Source organism: Neoarius graeffei, chromosome 13 (genome assembly GCF_027579695.1).
Source record: "Neoarius graeffei isolate fNeoGra1 chromosome 13, fNeoGra1.pri, whole genome shotgun sequence".
Lineage (NCBI taxonomy): Eukaryota > Metazoa > Chordata > Actinopteri > Siluriformes > Ariidae > Neoarius > Neoarius graeffei.
Genome location: NC_083581.1, coordinates 77,333,842 through 77,353,777, shown reverse-complemented (window position 1 = coordinate 77,353,777; position 19,936 = coordinate 77,333,842). Strand labels below are relative to the sequence as shown.

General features: G+C 42.2%; 1 protein-coding gene across 2 annotated transcripts in view; it reads left to right on the top strand.

Annotated features, from left to right (window-relative positions):
• dgkaa (diacylglycerol kinase, alpha a) overlaps window positions 1-19,936 on the top strand; it is a 130,215-nt gene that overhangs the window by 73,586 nt on the left and 36,693 nt on the right. For both annotated transcript variants that reach the window (XM_060938562.1, XM_060938563.1), the window contains exons 13-15: window positions 1,218-1,295; window positions 8,340-8,413; window positions 11,546-11,620. In XM_060938562.1, the coding sequence (XP_060794545.1) occupies window positions 1,218-1,295; window positions 8,340-8,413; window positions 11,546-11,620 (227 nt within the window). The remainder of the gene's footprint in view (window positions 1-1,217; window positions 1,296-8,339; window positions 8,414-11,545; window positions 11,621-19,936) is intronic.

The window sequence follows — 19,936 nt, the reverse complement described above, 5'->3', positions numbered from 1 at the left end:
ATGCCGATTTTCTTCAACCCTTCTCATCAGAAGACGCTCCTGTCGAGGTGTTAACTTCCGTGGACGACCTGGATGTCTCTGTGAGATGGTTGCAGTTCCATCTTTCTTAAATTTTTGTACCACTTTTGCTACAGTATTCTGACTGATAAGTAAGGCTTTGCTGATCTTCTTGTAGCCTTCACCTTTATGGTGGAAAGAAATTATTTTCTTTGGGGAATTCTGAAGACAAGTTGAGCATCGCTCTCCATCCAGCATCCAGTCACTAAACGAGGTCATTGTTGAAGAATGGAAAAAGATTGATGCTGCAAAATGTCGCCAGCTTGTTCATTCCATGCCTAGAAGACTTGGTGCTGTCATTAAACATCATGGAGGCCATACAAAGTACTAGATGTAGTAGTTTTTGTTGTGGGGTGTACTCATTTTTGCACCACCCTAATTTGAGTAAAACTGGAAAAATGTGTAATCTAAGTTTATATTATTAACCTTACTTTCACGTTATAAGTTAAACAGATGTTATATTAAACTTTGTCTTTTCAGCATTTTGGAAATTGTTTGTGTTCATTGAGATATTGTTTAAAATGTTACTTTTCAAAGGGGGTGCACTCATTTACGCTCAGCGCTGTAACTCCTCTCTCCCCCAGTTCTCAATGGATTTCAGTTCTGATTATTTTTATTTGAAAGAACTCGACCTTTTGCACAAAATTTGGTCGTTGTATTGTCAAATTTCTGTGAACAAATTGGTCAACTTAATACATTTTAATTCTGACTAGAATTGTATCTCATCTCTCATTTATCATGTGAATTCAGTTCTGATGGATGTTTTGGGTCGAGCTTCCCTCAGGGAACAAAATGTGGTCCTTTGTTGATGTTCATATTGTGAACAGTTTGTCGTGGAGGTCGGTCCTCCCCCACATCGTCACATTTCAGTTCTGTTTGATGTTTTGGTCGTGACAGTTGTTTTGATGGCAGGACAGATGAGCGACTACGTCCTTGACGTTCTGGTTATTTTGCTTTCTTTATTTTTAAAAAGAAAAATCATTTTATCATATAAGATTTGACCTTGGAGTTGTTCTGAATTGTTGTCTTGTCGCATGATTGTTGTATTTCATGTTATAAACAACTTGGAAGCTATTAGTGTTTCTGTAGATAGTGTTCAATATCTTTCATCGTTGGTTATCTTTGAATGAACCGAGGACGTGACTCTTCCTCTTCTCTAGGAGAGACAAAACTGTGTGAAGAACGGAGCATCAGACGACACCGAGTACAACACTACACCTGATGGACAGGTCCTGCAGGTGAGAGTCGCTCTGTACTCTTCACCTGCTTACGCTTTGTCCTGCTCAACACTCCTGAGCTCACTCGGCCCTTTGTTTATTTATGAAGTCTATCTCAGGAATAAAACACTTGGAGGCTTGCCATTCTAGGAAAATAATTAACGACAGGTCTGACGTGACGCCGACTTCCTGTTACTACAGTGACGTCGATTATTTTCTATAAAACCATGTTCTCAAGTGTAATAGCGTTTTTTTTTTTTTTTTTTCCCCAAGACCAAGCATTTATTTATTTATTTAGGAGCAACATCAGTTTTATCTGTTTGTCGTTACATTAAATGTGGAACATCGGTGAGATAAGTTAGTTCCAAAAGACTGACACTGAAGACTCCTTCTGTAGATGTTAAATATGTCCTCACAGGTATGGAATCGATTTTGTGCCAAAATGTTCATACAATACTTTTGAAATATCAAACAAAAACGACAAATCAAAATACAAAAAAACAAAAAAAGTCAATTTTTTTAGACTGGCAAACAAATTATTCGTGTAATCGTGCAAAATATCAGTCTATTACTCTTCAGAAACCTTTTATTTTTGTTCCGCGTCTTTCTCAGTTTTGTTTGCCGTAATTTATTTTGGTTGCGATTCCAGCTTTCTCGTTTGCGCTCCCTGACTTTTTGCTTGCAGTTTTGGCACAAACTTCCCGTGTGGGTGGGCTGTCCAGGAATGCATTCCCATTGGCTAACTTGTGTTTGACTGACAGCTACGCTCAGCCATTCCCTACTCGGATTCTGGCGGACTGTTTGACGAGTGACCGATCAATTGACGGTAAACAAGGATGGAGTGGACTTCAGTGGCGACTATGATATTGAATTAATTCAACAAAGTGTAAATTCAGTATCATAGTCGCCACTGAAGTCCACTCGATCCTTGTTTACCATCAATTGATCGGTCACTCGTCAAACAGTCCGCCAGAATCCGAGTAGGGAATGGCTGAGCGTAGCTGTCAGTCAAACACAAGTTAGCCAATGGGAATGCATTCCTGGACAGCCCGCCCACACGGGAAGTTTGTGCCAAAACTGCAAGCAAAAAGTCAGGGAGCGCAAACGAGAAAGCTGGAATCGCAACCAAAATAAATTACATCAAACAAAACCGAGAAAGACGCGGAACAAAAATAAAAGCTTTCTGAAGAGTAATAGACTGATATTTTGCACGATTACACAAATAATTTGTTTGCCAGTCTAAAAAAAAATTGACTTTTTTTTTGTAATTTGATTTGTCGTTTTTGTTTGATTATTTCAAAAGTATTGTATGAACATTTTGGCACAAAATTGATTCCATACACAGGAAACTTAAATGTATCAACAGTTACAGATTTTCTTAACTATTTTTTTAATGATGTGTCCACTGTATAAATCCCTGTTCACTGAGTTGTTACTATAGAAATGATAACACATCAATCACTAAAAACCGTGTAGCTCAGGGGTGGGCAATTATTTTTTCCATGGGGCCACATGAGAAACAGAAAATTTTGTGGAGGGCCGGACCAAAAGGCTGAACTAAATTCTGCATAATATTAATTGTATTTCTTTATATAAAGCAGTAAATAACATTGTTTTTACAAACTGGTAAGAGTCTGGAAAAAACGAGGTTGCCTTACAAAAAATGTCATTTATTCAATCAAATTTCCCAAAGCAATGGTTAACAAAACGTGAACATTTGTACCTTTTTTTTTTTTTTAGTCACATTCACCCCAAAACACAATAAAGACATCACAATATTGTCTTTCTACTCCAAATATCAAGCAAGATACATCATATTATAATAATGATGCCCACATTTGTAGTCTAATCACCTCATTTGGTGTTTTTCAGTTTTTTATTTGTTCAGTGAGAGAAATCTGGTCTCTGTTGGTCTTTAACGAGTGCATCAGAGTCGGGTTGAATGTCTGAGGCGGAGATGCGAAGCACAGCTGACAGATGATCATCAGTCGATTCGGTGTAGGTATCAGATCTACAGATCGGCTCCGGCGCCTGCTGGTGACGTCACACTATGTGATTGGCTGGACCGTTTGAAGGATGACGTACAAGTTTGTGGTTGGTCTGGACAAATTACGGAAGTAGTTATCGCGGGATTAGGTTTCGTGGAATTTCATGTCGCGCACATTGCGTTTTTGTTGAACACAACTTCAAAATAAAAGCAATGCACATTCAGTCCATGCATGAGGTAAAATTAGAAAATACGTTTATTTTGTAATTTCTAATTAACCTTACGCGGGCCGGTCAGAATGAACCAAAGGGCCGGATGCGGCCCGCGGGCCGTAAAATGCCCAGGTCTGGTGTAGCTGGAACCACCATCAGAATCACTGTTAAAGAAAATTAATCAACACCTTCTGACCAATTGGTGTTGAGATTTCAACAACGCTGTGGTGTTAAAAAAAATGAAAAGTATAGTTATGGCAATTCTATACTAATTCAGTGCTGGGTTTTTGGAGTGAACAGAAACTGAATAAATGTCCAGTATGATATATTCACTGATCAGTGATAACATTAAACCCACTGACAGGTGAAGAACTGAATAACGTTCCCTGTGTACGAAATCACTCACTACTCACTATACAGTGGACTCTATAGTGAGTTCAGCATTTTGTAACACTGTCCGAATGTCTCATCTCATCTCATTATCTGTAGCCGCTTTATCCTGTTCTACAGGGTCGCAGACAAGCTGGAGCCTATCCCAGCTGACTACGGGCGAAAGGCAGGGTTCACCCTGGACAAGTCGCCAGGTCATCACAGGGCTGACATGTAGACACAGACAACCATTCACATTCACACCTACGCTCAATTTAGAGTCACCAGTTAACCTAACCTGCATGTCTTTGGACTGTGGGGGAAACCGGAGCACCCGGAGGAAACCCACGCTGACACGGGGAGAACATGCAAACTCCGCACAGAAAGGCCCTCGCCGGCCACGGGGCTCGAACCCAGGACCTTCTTACTGTGAGGCGACAGCGCTAACCACTACACCACCGTGCTGTCCGAATGTATAGTGAGAATTATTACACGCTATATAGTGGACTCGTGGTATCCCACAATGCACCGTGAAAAGTAGTGAACTTTTAGATGGTCACTAACCAAGCAATATACAAGATAAGATCGCCTTTTATTATCCCACAAGGGGACATTTACATTCTTACAGCAGCAAAATATATAAAGAGAAAAAGATAAGGCAGTGAAGGAGTAGTGCAAAAGTACTATATAAAGAAATAAACTACAAATTAGAGATTAAAAAAAATTAACACCTTTGCATAAATTAACAGGTTTGCAGATATATAGATAACATTAAGTGTATTACAAAGGTGGTATTGCACGTGTAAGTATTGCACAAGTATTATTATCAGTATTACCCAGGTAGTATTGCACAAGTAATTCGGTATATTGCACAAGAGCCATTTTAACCATGTGTAGCGAGCAGTTTGCTGTAAAGTACTGATGCTGATAGTCAGTGCACGCAGGATACGTTCAGAGGGTCTCTGTGGATGTAGAAGTGATCTGGACAGTGTTGTTGATTATTGTGAGGAGCGTCTGGTGCTGTGCTTGGTGAGGTGCCGGTTGTACAGTCTCGCAGCAGTAGGGACGAAGGAGCTGCTGGATCTCTCCTTAACACACCGCAGATGGAGGAGCCGGTCACTGAAGGAGCTGCCCAGTGCTGCTGCTGTCTCCTGCAGTGGATGGGAGGTGTTCGCCATTAAGGATGACAACTTGGCCAACATCCTCCTCTCCCCCATTACGTCCACGGAGTCCGGTGCACAGCCCAGGACACATCCTGCCTTCCTCATCAGTTTGTTCACTTTTTTCCTCTCTGCTGTTGTGATCCCATCATGCATTGCGGTCACGCTGAAAGAAAAGCTGTTTCATAAGGAGCGTGAAGTACTTTAGATGGAGTACAGCAGTAGTTTGTTTTTCCTTCTGACGGCGGCCACGAGACAAATTTATAAGTTGTGGCGTGAAAATGGCAATAATACTGTACTGTGTTGGGGTGGACGGACGGACGGAGGAAGAAACGCACAATAAACGGACATTCAAGTACAATTATAAATAGTAAGAGAATAGAAAATGAGCTAAAATAGAATGAGATAAAATGCAAGAATAAAAGTTAGAGTGAAGAGCGAGGAATTAATCAAAAGCCTCAGATTTGATTTAATAAAAGGCAGCGGCGAAGAATGAAGAAATTATTTAGCCTTGATTTAAAAGAACTGAAAGATGCAGCAGACACAAAGTACTTTGTATTTATTAATGTGGGAAATACGCTCAGCGTAATATGGATTTATCACAAAAATACATGCAGGTATTTATTATTTTGAAAACTCACCAGCCGACTGATCCGACATTTTAATTGTATGACACTAATGACATAAATAACGGTGCGGCGGAGCAGTGTCCGAAAGAGTTTTTACGTTTTGCCAGTGAGCGCACTGTATAGTCCTCTAGATAGTAATTCCCGAGATGGTGAGTAGGGAGTCGTGAACGAGTGATTTTGGATCCAGCCTTTGATGATCTCGTTACAGTGGAACCTGTCGAGGGGTGGGGTTTATTAGACAGAAAGTGAACAGTCAGTTCTTGAAGTTAATGTGTTGGAAGCAGGAAAAAAGGATCTGAGTGACTTTGACAAATAGTGATGCTAGATGACTGGGTCTGAGCATCTCTAAAATGGCACATCGTGTGATGTTTTCCTGGTATGCAGCGGTTAGTACATACCTGTCAACTTTGAGGTTTGAAAAAAAGGGATATTTCCCAGATTTTTAACTCAAAATAAGGGAAAATTTCGGAAAGTCATACCCTTCACCAAAAGTGGGTGCGTAGTTGAATGGGGGGCAATTTTCTATCTAGTATTTGTGATTTCCTGTACTCTGGTGCATGTTGGTGATAGCCAAGACCCAAACTCAATATGCTTATGGTTTATAGAGTGCATTTGTGAATAAACTATACATTTATTTTTATTTGCTTTCAGTGGTACCAGTTATTTCCCAAATTAAGGGCTAAAATACGGATCTTATGTTAAAATAAGAAAGGTCATTATATAACCAGTCAATAAATTCAATTCCATTGCAATTTATTATGGTTTTACCATAATAATGGCCTAGGAACACTAGGATAGATAGATAGATAGATAGATAGATAGATAGATAGATAGATAGATAGATAGATAGATAGATAGATAGATAGATAAAGAGTAATACAAGATATTAAACCAAGAGTGATTTAAAATGGGTAAGTTTCAGATAGAAAATAAAATAGACAATGAGTGGATAAAACAGTTAATACACCAATTAGTTTACACTGGGCTATTTATGAGGTCTTAGCCAGGACATACTTAATGTAAACATGTGTAGCTTACCTTTGATTATTTGGGAGGCTTTCGTTTTCCCCATGGAACATTTCTTTGCGATGGAAGAGTCTGGGAACATTCCAGCCACGCACTTGTTGAAATCATCAAAGAAAGAGAGGCTAATGTTTTCCTTAGCTATTAGCATCGCCATCTTCACCGCAGACCTAATCAGTGTTGCCAGATACTGCTGACGTTTTCCAGCCCAAAATATGTTCAAAACCTGCCAAAATGGACTTGAAACCACCCAACTTGGGCGGGAAACCACCCAATCTGGCAACACTGGACCTAATCACTTGTTCAGCCTCGCCTCCGGACGTAGTTCTGTAATTACTGATGCCTGAGAGGGCGGGGACATGAATTCATGGCCCGACTTCCTGCTGTAAACTCCTGTCAGAGGCGCGTCATGAATTCTGGACCTACCGACTTCTTTTATATTGTGAAAATACAGGACTTTTATATAATGTGAAAATACGGGATATTTTCGGGAAAATAAAAAAACGGGAAGACAGCGGGAAATAAGTCAAAATAAGGGATTTCCCGGGAAAAACGGGAGGGTTGACAGGTATGGGTTAGTACCGAACGAAAGTGGTCCAAGGATCTAAAGGACAACCGGTGGACCTGCGACAGTTTCTAACTTTTTTCAGAAACTGGTGAAAAAGTTAATTTGGACAGCTTTCTGTTTTAGCCAGCATTAACTTTTCAGCAGTTTGTGCTACGGTTTGTGCTACATATTCAACTATATTAGTGACATATTTATGGAATAAGAATAAAACCACCAGTTGATGTTCAGCTTTATTTTCAGCTTCAACCCTTCAATTGCAATCCATGACGATCCAGATCTGACTCATATCATCCCTTCCCCTGCTGACCGTTACGCCGACGGTTTCAGTGCACCATGTTGCATCATAAAAAAATTGCCAGGGACCGGCGCGTATTACGTGCATGGCGTGGAAGCGTCTCTTAACAGAGATGGCACTTCACTGCGAACACAGCCTAAGGAAGGCGGTAAACTGGACTAGCATGATCAGTAATGATCTCCACACGGAACTGCTCAGGCAGCTCTGCACTGGGCGCTTGCGTGGACGGGGAGTGGAGCATGTCCCAATGTAGAACGTTCACATGGTGGCACGCCGTCACCACCGTGTGGGAGTAACAAGAGAAAATCAAACAAAAGACCACATTTTCAAGACTGACAAGTCTTTTTATTAGTGTAGCGGCAACTTTTACAACAAGATTGTGGGCGTAGCGGTAAGGAAACGTCGTGTATCAGCCCCGGTATGCTGAAAAGACCTAGTCGAACCCTTTGAGCCCAGTTTGAACCCTGTCGCCGGTTCACCGGTTGTCCTTTGGATCCTTGGACCACTTTTGTTCAGTACTAAGCACTGCATACCGGGAACACCTCACACGATGTACCATTTTGGAGACGCTCAGACCCAGCCATCTCACCATCACAATTTGTCAAAGTCACTCAGATCCTTACACTCGTCCATTTTTCCTGCTTCCAACACATCAACTTCTTCAAGAACTGACTGTTCTCTTTCTTGCTGCCTGATAAACCCCGCCCCCCTCGACAGGTGCTACTGTAACGAGATCATCAACGTCACTCAGTTCTTCACCCGTCAGTGGTTTTAATGTTACGGCTGATCAGTGTATACTGTGTGTTTGCTGTCTTTCTCCAGGTTATTCCAATTCCTGACACTCATCCCCTTCTGGTGTATGTGAACCCTAAAAGTGGAGGGAAACAGGGTGAGAGGTGAGACCACTTCAGACACATTTTCTTAAATGACCCTTGTTTTACAAGTTGACGCGATTCTCAGAAAGCTTACAGTATTAATGCCGTTCTCGCAGTAGATATGACGAGGCGTAGGTGCCGTGTGACGTTTGTTTCTTCAGCTTTGCACTGGAGTTACAATCTGCCAGTTTAGTGTTGTGTAACCTGCATGACTGCATCATCACCGATGCCTTTTCGGAGATGTTCAGTGTCTCAAATCAGATTGGCTTGTGTTCTAACACTGTACAACATGGTTATGAGTAAATCTGCACAAAAAGGGCAATCCTAGTGCTGTCTTTACTTTTTTTTTTGTACGATTCTTCTAAATTGGTGGCTATAAGCTCACCTGCCACTTTAATAGGAACACCTGTACACTCATGCGAGCATCCAATCAGCCAGTCATGTAGCAGCAGCGTCAGAAATAACCTCGACAGTTGAAGATTTGGAAAAAAATTACACATTTTTTTTTCCTCCTCCGATCTTCACTTGTTTAGTTTCTGTGATACCCCTTTTCCACCAAATCAGTTCCAGGGCTGGTTCGGGGCCGGTGCTGGTTCACAACTCGTTCAACTTGCGAGCCAGCTGAGAACCAGTTTGCTTTTCCATAGCTCGGGGTGCTAAGGGGAGCCACGTCATTTACGTCGCTGTATACGTCAGTTACGTCGCTGCATTTGCATAAACCTTGGCGCGAACATCGAAGCAACAACAACATGGAGCAGAAGAAGCAGCAACAACAACAATAATGGCTGACTTCGCATTTGTACAGCTGCTGCTTCTCGCCGCTTAAAAATGGCGATCTTTCGCAGTCTTGCTATTGTTGTTGGTCTTAACAACTCCGCCTCCCCGGCTGACGTAAGCGGTTCTTTCCTCTGGCCCAGCAGAGAGTTGGTGCTAGCCTGGAACCGGTTTTTCTGGCCCCAGAGCCAGTTCTTTGTCAGTGGAAACAGAAAACCCAGTTCCAAACTAAGCACTGGCCCCGAACCAGCCCTGGAACTGCTTTGGTGGAAAAGGGGCATGAGTCTCCGATTCCTGTTCTTGGCTGACAGGACTGGAACCTGATGTGCTCTTCTGCTGTTGTAGCCCATCCCCCTCTAGGTTAGCTGGTTAGATGCTTTTCTGCTCATCATGGTTGTAAAGAGTGATTATTTGAGTTACTGTAGCCTTCCTGTCATCTCGAACCTGTCTCGATGATTCTCCTCTGACCCTGTTATGAACGAGATGTTTCTACAGAACCAGCACTCGCTCTTTTTAGTTCTTCACACCTTTTAAACTTTAGAGATTGTTCATGCAAATCCCTGGAGATCAGCAGTTTCTGAAACAAACCAACCAGCCTGTCTGGTACCAACATCCATGCCAAGGTCAAGGTCAGTGAAATCCCTTTTTTGTTTAGCTCATCTGTCCATAAGGTTGAGTGCCATGGGGTGGCATCAGTCATCCACAATTTGGTTAAATCGTATCTCCTCCGTCAGTTCTCCACGGATTTCCGTTCCAATTGTTTTGTTTCAAAGAAGTCATCACTCTGCACAAAACTCGGTCGTTGTTTTGTCTGATTTTTTGTGCTTTCTGTGCTTCTCACCCTGTCTCTAAGGGAGCGCCCAGCCACCCTGCGAAGGAAACTCATTTCGGCCGCTTGTATCTGCGATCTTGTTCTTTCGGTCATTACCCAAAGCTCATGACCATAGGTGAGAGTCGGAACGTAGATCGACCTGTAAATTGAGAGCTTCGCCTTTTGGCTCAGCTCCTTCACCACGACGGACCGGTAAAGCGACCGCATCACTGCGGAGGCTGCACCGATCCGCCTGTCGATCTCACGCTCCATCCTTCCCTCACTCGTGAACAAGATCCCGAGATACTTAAACTCCTCCCCTTGAGGAGTGTATCTCCTCTCTTTTATAATGCGAATTCAGTTCTGATTGATGTTTTGGGTCGATCTTCTCTCGGGGAACAAAATGGAGTCCTTAGTTGCTGTTTGTGTTGTAAACAGTTTGTTGTGGAGGTTGGTCCTCTCTCACATCGTCACATTTCAGTTCTGTTTAATGTTTTGGTCGTCATGGTGGTTTTGATGGCAGAACGGATGAGCTCCTACGCCCTTGACATTCTGGTTTCACCATTCTGATGGATGATGTGATGTGAACATTAACCCCAAGACCTTTATCCGGTTTATTTGATGCATTCCTGGAGTGAGCAGCTGCTGCATGATTGGCTAATCAACTGAGTGTTCCTATTAAAGTGACCAGATTTTTGTTGTTTATTAACCTCGTAGTTCCAGCGTCAAATTAAGCAGGCAGACTTGAGACACCAAACATGTCTCGGCTGACGAGTGGAAAATGTAAATTTCATTTTGGCAGTAATGTCCCTTTCACCAGGCCATTTGCATTTTACTTTGTGGTCAGATGTCGAGTGGAGCAGCAAAGTTGCAACTCGAGAAACGTCTTCTGAATACAGTCGAGGAACATGACACGGGTTTTGCTCTTTGAAATGAAATGTGACGCTTGTTAAGAAAAATGTTAAGAAATCCTGCATGTATTTTGTGCTATGCAATTAAAAGTGAGTCTTCTTTAGAAAGGAAAAGTCACGAGTTTGTGCAGCTGAACGTCTTTTCAAATTTGGTGAAAATATTTAAGGGAAAAAGCTGAGTGTGTTTAACATTTTCCAAGAAAAAGAAAAGTGCAGTGGATTAAAGAGCTTCAGGATGCAGTCTGGCCACTGCGGCACAAATACTGAGCGTATAATTTAGTTTAGATTAGAAAAAGGGTCTGAATTCTTAGATGGTCACGATATTATCGACTTTTTCTTTCTTTTTTTTTGCTATTTTGGCCATTATTAAAAAAGGTATAGGTACATACAGTAGGTTTTTCTTTGTTCATGGTTTTTCTTTCACCAGAGATTTTGCATTCAGCTTCAGGGATTAAAAATACAAGCTGACACATTTTACAAACTCTCCAATCACAAAGCAGAATTTAAGGTGCATATTAACCCATAAATGTGATGTCACTCATTAACACTCCTCTCGTTTACACCAGTCATAAAGAGCACATTTCCTGATATCTGACAAACTACAGTGCTGTTTTTCAAAGAAACGTTTACAGAGCATTGTTTTTGTTTGTTTTACAGAGTTCTGCGCAAATTCCAGTATTTGTTAAACCCTCGGCAGGTTTATAACCTCTCCAACGGAGGACCAGGACCAGGGTAAGGGCTCTTCTCCCTGAGAGGTGGCGTTTTCATTAGGCTGCTGCTGCTGTTCTTGTGTTGTTGCTATTGCTCGTTGTTGCTGCTGCTGCTGCTGTTCTTGTGTTGTTGTTGATCCTGTTGTGGTGGTGTTGTTGCTGCTGTTGTCATCGTCGTCGTCATCGTTGTTGCTGCTGTTGTCGTCGTTGTTGTTGATCCTGTTGTGGTGTTGTTGCTGCTGTTTGTCGTTGTTGTTGATCCTGTTGTGGTGTTGTTGCTGCTGTTGTTGTCGTTGTTGTTGATCCTGTTGTGGTGTTGTTGTTGCTGTTGTCGTTGTCATTGTTGTTGTTGATCCTGTTGTGGTGTTGTTGTTGCTGTTGTCGTTGTTGATCCTGTTGTGGTGGTGTTGCTGCTGTTGTCGTTGTTGTTGATCCTGTTGTGGTGTTGTTGCTGCTGTTGTCGTCATTGTTGTTGTTGTTGATCCTGTTGTGGTGTTGTTGCTGCTGTTGTCGTCATTGTTGTTGTTGATCCTGTTGTGGTGGTGGTGTTGCTGTTGTCATCATTGTTGCTGTTGATCCTGTTGTGGTGGTGTTGCTGCTGTTGTTGTCGTTGTTGTTGATCCTGTTGTGGTGTTGTTGTTGCTGTTGTCGTTGTTGTTGTTGATCCTGTTGTGGTGTTGTTGTTGTTGTTGATCCTGTTGTGGTGTTGTTGCTGCTGTTGTCGTTGTTGTTGATCCTGTTGTGGTGTTGTTGTTGCTGTTGTCGTTGTTGATCCTGTTGTGGTGGTGTTGCTGCTGTTGTCGTTGTTGTTGATCCTGTTGTGGTGTTGTTGCTGCTGTTGTCGTTGTTGTTGATCCTGTTGTGGTGTTGTTGTTGCTGTTGTCGTTGTTGATCCTGTTGTGGTGGTGTTGCTGCTGTTGTCGTTGTTGTTGATCCTGTTGTGGTGTTGTTGCTGCTGTTGTCGTCATTGTTGTTGTTGTTGTTGATCCTGTTGTGGTGTTGTTGCTGCTGTTGTCGTCATTGTTGTTGTTGATCCTGTTGTGGTGGTGGTGTTGCTGTTGTCGTCATTGTTGCTGTTGATCCTGTTGTGGTGGTGTTGCTGCTGTTGTTGTCGTTGTTGTTGATCCTGTTGTGGTGTTGTTGTTGCTGTTGTCGTTGTTGTTGTTGATCCTGTTGTGGTGTTGTTGTTGCTGTTGTCGTTGTTGTTGTTGATCCTGTTGTGGTGTTGTTGCTGCTGTTGTCGTTGTTGTTGATCCTGTTGTGGTGTTGTTGTTGCTGTTGTCGTTGTTGTTGTTGATCCTGTTGTGGTGTTGTTGCTGCTGTTGTCGTTGTTGTTGATCCTGTTGTGGTGTTGTTGTTGCTGTTGTCGTTGTTGTTGTTGATCCTGTTGTGGTGTTGTTGTTGCTGTTGTCGTTGTTGTTGTTGATCCTGTTGTGGTGTTGTTGCTGCTGTTGTCGTTGTTGTTGATCCTGTTGTGGTGTTGTTGCTGCTGTTGTCGTTGTTGTTGATCCTGTTGTGGTGTTGTTGCTGCTGTTGTCGTTGTTGTTGTTGTTGTTGTTGATCCTGTTGTGGTGTTGTTGCTGCTGTTGTCGTCATTGTTGTTGTTGCTGTTGATCCTGTTGTGGTGGTGTTGCTGCTGTTGTTGTCGTTGTTGTTGATCCTCTTGTGGTGTTGTTGCTGCTGTTGTCATTGTTGTTGTTGTGGTGGTGTTGCTGCTGTTGTCATTGTTGTTGATCCTGTTGTGGTGGTGTTGCTGCTGTTGTCGTTGTTGTTGTGGTGGTGGTGTTGCTGCTGTTGTCGTTGTTGTTGTTGCTGCTGTTGTCGTTGTTGTTGATCCTGTTGTGGTGTTGTTGCTGCTGCTGTTGTTGTTGATCCTGTTGTGGTGGTGTTGTTGCTGTTGTCGTCGTTGTTGTTGATCCTGTTGTGGTGGTGTCGTTGTTGTTGTGGTGGTGTTGCTGCTGTTGTCATTGTTGTTGTTGATCCTGTTGTGGTGTTGTTGCTGTTGTTGTTGTTGATGATCCTGTTGTGGTGGTGTTGTTGCTGTTGTCGTTGTTGTTGTTGTTGATCCTGTTGTGGTGGTGTTGCTGCTGTTGTCATTGTTCTTGTTGATCCTGTTGTGGTGTTGTTGATCCTGTTGTGGTGTTGTTGCTGCTGTTGTCGTTGTTGTTGTTGTTGTTGTTGATCCTGTTGTGGTGGTGTTGCTGCTGTTGTCGTTGTTGTTGATCCTGTTGTGGTGGTGTTGCTGCTGTTGTCATCGTTGTTGTTGTTGATCCTGTTGTGGTGGTGTTGCTGCTGTTGTCGTCATTGTTGTCGTTGTTGTTGATCCTGTTGTGGTGGTGTTGCTGCTGTTGCTCTTTCTGCCGTTGTTGCTCTTGCTGTTCTTGTGTTGTTGCTCTTGCTGTTGATCCTGTTTTGTTATTGTTGCTGTTGCTGTTGCTGACGTTGTTGCTCTTGCTGCTGTTCTTGTATTTTTGTTGTTGCTCTTGCTGCTGCTGTTCTTGCTACTGCTGATGTTGTTGTTGTTACTGTGTAGTGCCATGAAACCAATCACCAATGTATATTACTACCTTTTCTGTGCATGCGATTAAAGTCAGGGGAATTGATTCAAGATTCAAACGATACACTTCTGATATAAATGACACGTTTCATAACACTATCACACAGCTGTTTCACCACTGCTGATTTTTTTTTTAAAATTGTGATTAAGCCGTATTCCAGCTGTTGCGCTTGGCTTATAGAACGCTGTTAATGACACATCCTCCCAGAGTCTCTTAATTCTATAGTTGCTATTAATATTTACATGTACTGTATTAAATCTGATGAAATCTATCGTGGCAGTTAGAGCTGGTATAAATCATATTCTATAAATAAAGTCTTGATTCAGTAATGTGAAGATGTCACCATGTGCCACACCCGCACCCCGGGTCACAGGAGAAATGTGCTTGCCCCGTGTTAATTTACACACCCACATGCAAGAGCTTCGTTCCAGACGTGACATGCAAATTGATTACAGAAGTGATCGTGGGAAAAGAATCCCATCTACATAGGTCTAATGTTGTCTCTTTTTCTTCCTTCTTCCTGGAGGAATTTCCAACCCAAACTGTGCAACATTTCTCAGTTAATCCAGTGGCGTCTGTTCGTCCATCCAGATAGCCAGCTCTGTGTGATGTCACACTTTCTGTGCTGCTGCTTGTTGTGTTGCCTCTGGATTAAGGACGAGACACCAGTCTTAAGAGCTGAATCGGTTATTAAAGCTTGTGCTTTATTTATATACACCATAATATCATTCATTGAAATGTTCTCGAAATAAATTCATGGTCCGATTATGTAAATACAGCAACATGCTGTGTATATGTAGTATAATGCAAATATCAAGCACACGGATTCATGGGAAAAGAACATTTTCGAAAGTTGCAGTGTTTTTATTTATAACTCTCAGGATGTGAGAGAGAACTGGAATTGTTTTTGTTTATTTGAAACAACAGCATGAGAAACTAATATTGTTCAAATAAAGCATTAGGTTTAACTAGTTAGCATGCTATCCAGAGTGAGCATTAGCAAGGACTGTTAAGACATCATTTACTCACAAGCGCACTATAAAACACTATAAACACACAAAATGCAGCTCATAACGATTTGTGAGGAAGGTCACGAGTGCAGTCCGTGTCGTTTCGTCTCTGTAATAAGCTCTTGCGAGTGTTAAGCTGCAGTATTAGCGTGCTAGCACGGCGTGGACTGAAGGAGTGTGAGGGAGCGGCTATAAAATGACTCACAGGACGACATTATCATACATGTCAACCTTTGGTCAATCAAACCTGTATAACCAACCTCCAAAATCCATATTTCCCTTATAAAATCCTTATAAGATGCAAATTAAAATAATTTACCTAAAATTTGAATGATAATCTCATCTCATCTCATTATCTGTAGCCGCTTTATCCTGTTCTACAGGGTCGCAGGCGAGCTGGATCCTATCCCAGCTGACTACGGGCGAAAGGCGGGGTTCACCCTGGACAAGTTGCCAGGTCATCACAGGGCTGACACATAGACACAGACAACCATTCACACTCACATTCACACCTACGCTCAATTTAGAGTCACCAGTTAACCTAACCTGCATGTCTTTGGACTGTGGGGGAAACCGGAGCACCCGGAGGAAACCCATGCGGACACGGGGAGAACATGCAAACTCCGCACAGAAAGGCCCTTGCCGGCCACGGGGCTCGAACCCAGGACCTTCTTGCTGTGAGGCGACAGCGCTAACCACTACACCACCGTGCCACCTGAATGATAATTAACAATGATATATCCCAGTTACTTTTTATTCAATATTAACAATAAACCTTTAGAATGAATACAAAGCTCCAATGTTTGACAAAAACACAAAGTGTCACTCTAATGTTCTGAATTGTACTCCATGACAGCTTTTTTAGCGCTCTGCACCAATACCTCGCGAGGCTGCATGTCACAGCAAGTGTCTGTTGATCTTGCCGGAGTGCCCATTCAGAATCTTTTCAGTCACTAGTGAAAGTCGCTCAGGTGGAAATACGCGTTTCAAACAAAATGTTACTTCCCGGTTGGCGGGATTCTCGCAATGCGGTGTGTGCATGATCAGAAGTGGAACGAAGTCTCGCTACCACAAGATAACGCGTGATTTCATAAGACTCTTTACTGGCCGTTTGTGGTGTACAGTACGTTTGTAAATGTTATGCGCTTTTTTTATCATCGTGGGAATTGATTATAGCTCTAAATAAATATTGAAGTTTTTTTAAAGAATCCGTATAACTTTATTTGTACGCCTGTATACTACAACCCCGATTCCAAAAAAGTTGGGACAAAGTACAAATTGTAAATAAAAACGGAATGCGATAATTTACAAATCTCAAAAACTGATATTGTATTCACAATAGAACAGAGACAACATATCAAATGTCGAAAGTGAGACATTTTGAAATTTCATGCCAAATATTGGCTCATTTGAAATTTCATGACAGCAACACATCTCAAAAAAGTTGGGACAGGGGCAATAAGAGGCTGGAAAAGTTAAAGGTACAAAAAAGGAACAGCTGGAGGACCAAATTGCAACTCATTAGGTCAATTGGCAATAGGTCATTAACATGACTGGGTATAAAAAGAGCATCCTGGAGTGGCAGCGGCTCTCAGAAGTAAAGATGGGAAGAGGATCACCAATCCCCCTAATTCTGCACCGACAAATAGTGGAGCAATATCAGAAAGGAGTTCGACAGTGTAAAATTGCAAAGAGTTTGAACATATCATCATCTACAGTGCATAATATCATCAAAAGATTCAGAGAATCTGGAAGAATCTCTGTGCGTAAGGGTCAAGGCCGGAAAACCATACTGGGTGCCCGTGATCTTCGGGCCCTTAGACGGCACTGCATCACATACAGGCATGCTTCTGTATTGGAAATCACAAAATGGGCTCAGGAATATTTCCAGAGAACATTATCTGTGAACACAATTCACCGTGCCATCCGCCGTTGCCAGCTAAAACTCTATAGTTCAAAGAAGCCGTATCTAAACACGATCCAGAAGCGCAGACGTCTTCTCTGGGCCAAGGCTCATTTAAAATGGACTGTGGCAAAGTGGAAAACTGTTCTGTGGTCAGACGAATCAAAATTTGAAGTTCTTTATGGAAATCAGGGACGCCGTGTCATTCGGACTAAAGAGGAGAAGGACGACCCAAGTTGTTATCAGCGCTCAGTTCAGAAGCCTGCATCTCTGATGGTATGGGGTTGCATTAGTGCGTGTGGCATGGGCAGCTTACACATCTGGAAAGACACCATCAGTGCTGAAAGGTATATCCAGGTTCTAGAGCAACATATGCTCCCATCCAGACGACGTCTCTTTCAGGGAAGACCTTGCATTTTCCAACATGACAATGCCAAACCACATACTGCATCAATTACAGCATCATGGCTGCGTAGAAGAAGGGTCCGGGTACTGAACTGGCCAGCCTGCAGTCCAGATCTTTCACCCATAGAAAACATTTGGCGCATCATAAAACGGAAGATACGACAAAAAAGACCTAAGACAGTCGAGCAACTAGAATCCTACATTAGACAAGAATGGGTTAACATTCCTATCCCTAAACTTGAGCAACTTGTCTCCTCAGTCCCCAGACGTTTACAGACTGTTGTAAAGAGAAAAGGGGATGTCTCACAGTGGGAAACATGGCCTTGTCCCAACTTTTTTGAGATGTGTTGTCGTCATGAAATTTAAAATCACCTAATTTTTCTCTTTAAATGATACATTTTCTCAGTTTAAACATTTGATATGTCATCTATGTTCTATTCTGAATAAAATATGGAATTTTGAAACTTCCACATCATTGCATTCCGTTTTTATTTACAATTTGTACTTTGTCCCAACTTTTTTGGAATCGGGGTTGTACATTTATTGAATCAAATCCGTATAAAATACAGACATTCCGTATAGGTTGACATGTATGCATGATCATCTGAGGTCACGGCGTTAACCGTTGTTTTTAGCACGTTCTGTGTACTTTTCCAGCTTATTTGTAGAAGCAAAACTGCACCTTAAATTTGTTCGGAAGAGAAATTCATTAGAAAGGGAGTTGCGTTTGGAGAGCAGCATGATGACCTGTTGTACACAGTGCCACTCAAAACACCCTGTCTTTATACTTTTGGTCGAATTTTCAATGGTTTAAATCATGTAGAAGAAGAAAATCACAGTAAGACACGTTTGATATTTTACATGTTTGGAATTTTTTAAAATTGGGGAAAGATTTCAAGAATATAGATTGAGCTAGAAAATCTGATCTAATAAAGTCACTTGGAGCATGCGCACGCACACACACACACACACACACACACACACACACACACACACACACACACACACACACTGTTCTCCCCAGGATCAAAATAAAGCCCTAACTTTTGGGGGGCCCTACATGGGGGGAGAGTATGAAAGGGGGGTTTCCCCTCTCTCACTGGGGGGTCCAGGGGGCCTCCCCAATAAAATTTTGAAAAAGGGAGCCCATTTGGTGGCATCTGGTGACTTTTCGGAGCATTTTATGGTTGTACTGACACGGTCACTTTTTATCCCCTGCTGGCCAAAAGGCTGGAAGGGGGATTATGTCATGGCGGTTTTCTTCTGTCCGTCTGTCCCGGGAAGGGTGCTCACCTTCTGAAATCAACTCCTCTCTCAATTTTTGGAGGAATTTCACGAAACATGGCAGGATTCTTTGTTATATGTTGGTAATACACACATTATTTCATTCAATTCAGTCGCATTTTACCAGAGTTACAGCCCTTGATTAACAAAATTATACTCTGACAATTTCCTGAGTGTGTTTTCCTTCTGAAATCAACTCCTCTCAGTCTGTGGAGGAATTTCACTGAACTTGGTAAAAGGCTTTGTTATATGTCGGTAGTACTCAGATTATTTTGTTCAATTCAGTTACGTTTTACCAGATTTGTGGCCCTTGATTAACAGCCTTGTACTTTCACAATTTCATGAAGGTGTGCTTGCTTTCTGACATCAACTCCTCTCGCAATTTTCGGATGAATTTCTCGAAGCTTGGCAAAAAGCCTGGTTATATGACGGTAATACGCATATTGCGATTTAATTTCGTTTGTGAACATTTTCCCAGAGTTTTGACCCTTGATTAAATAACTTGACAATTTCATGAGGGTGTAGGTTCTTCTGAAATCAACTCTGCTCGCAATTTGTGGAGGAATTTCACCAAACTTGTCAGAAGGCTTTCTTATATGACCGTTATACACACATTGAAATTGAATTTAATTTGGGCAAATTTCACCAGAGTTATGCCCTTGATTATTAACACACTTGTACTTTTGACAATTTCATCAAGGTGTGCTTGCTTTCTGAAATCAGCTTCCCTCACAATTTTTATTATCCCCCGCTGGCCGAAAGGCCCGAAGGGGGATTGTGTCATGGCGATATCCGTCCCAGGAAGGTTGCTCACCTTCTGAAATCAACTCCTCTCTCAATTTTTGGAGGAGTTTCATGCAACTTGACAGGATTCTTTGTTGTATGTCGGTAATACGCATATTGCAATTTCATTCAATTCAGCCGCATTTTTACCAGAGTTATGGCAGAGTTACCAGCGGAGGATATTGTGCTCTCGGAGCACTCTTGTCATTGTTAACATGGTTGAATATAGCCGTCAACCCCAGAATGAAAAAAGAAGTGAGAAAGCCAGGGGCTGCAGGCCCCAGTCAGGTCCAGGGCAAAGCCATGGTGGGCAGTCTGGGGGGGCGAAAACGATTTTGCCAACTTTAAGAGGGCCTCAAGGCCAATTTATGCTGACAGCGCAGTCCTCGCAGATG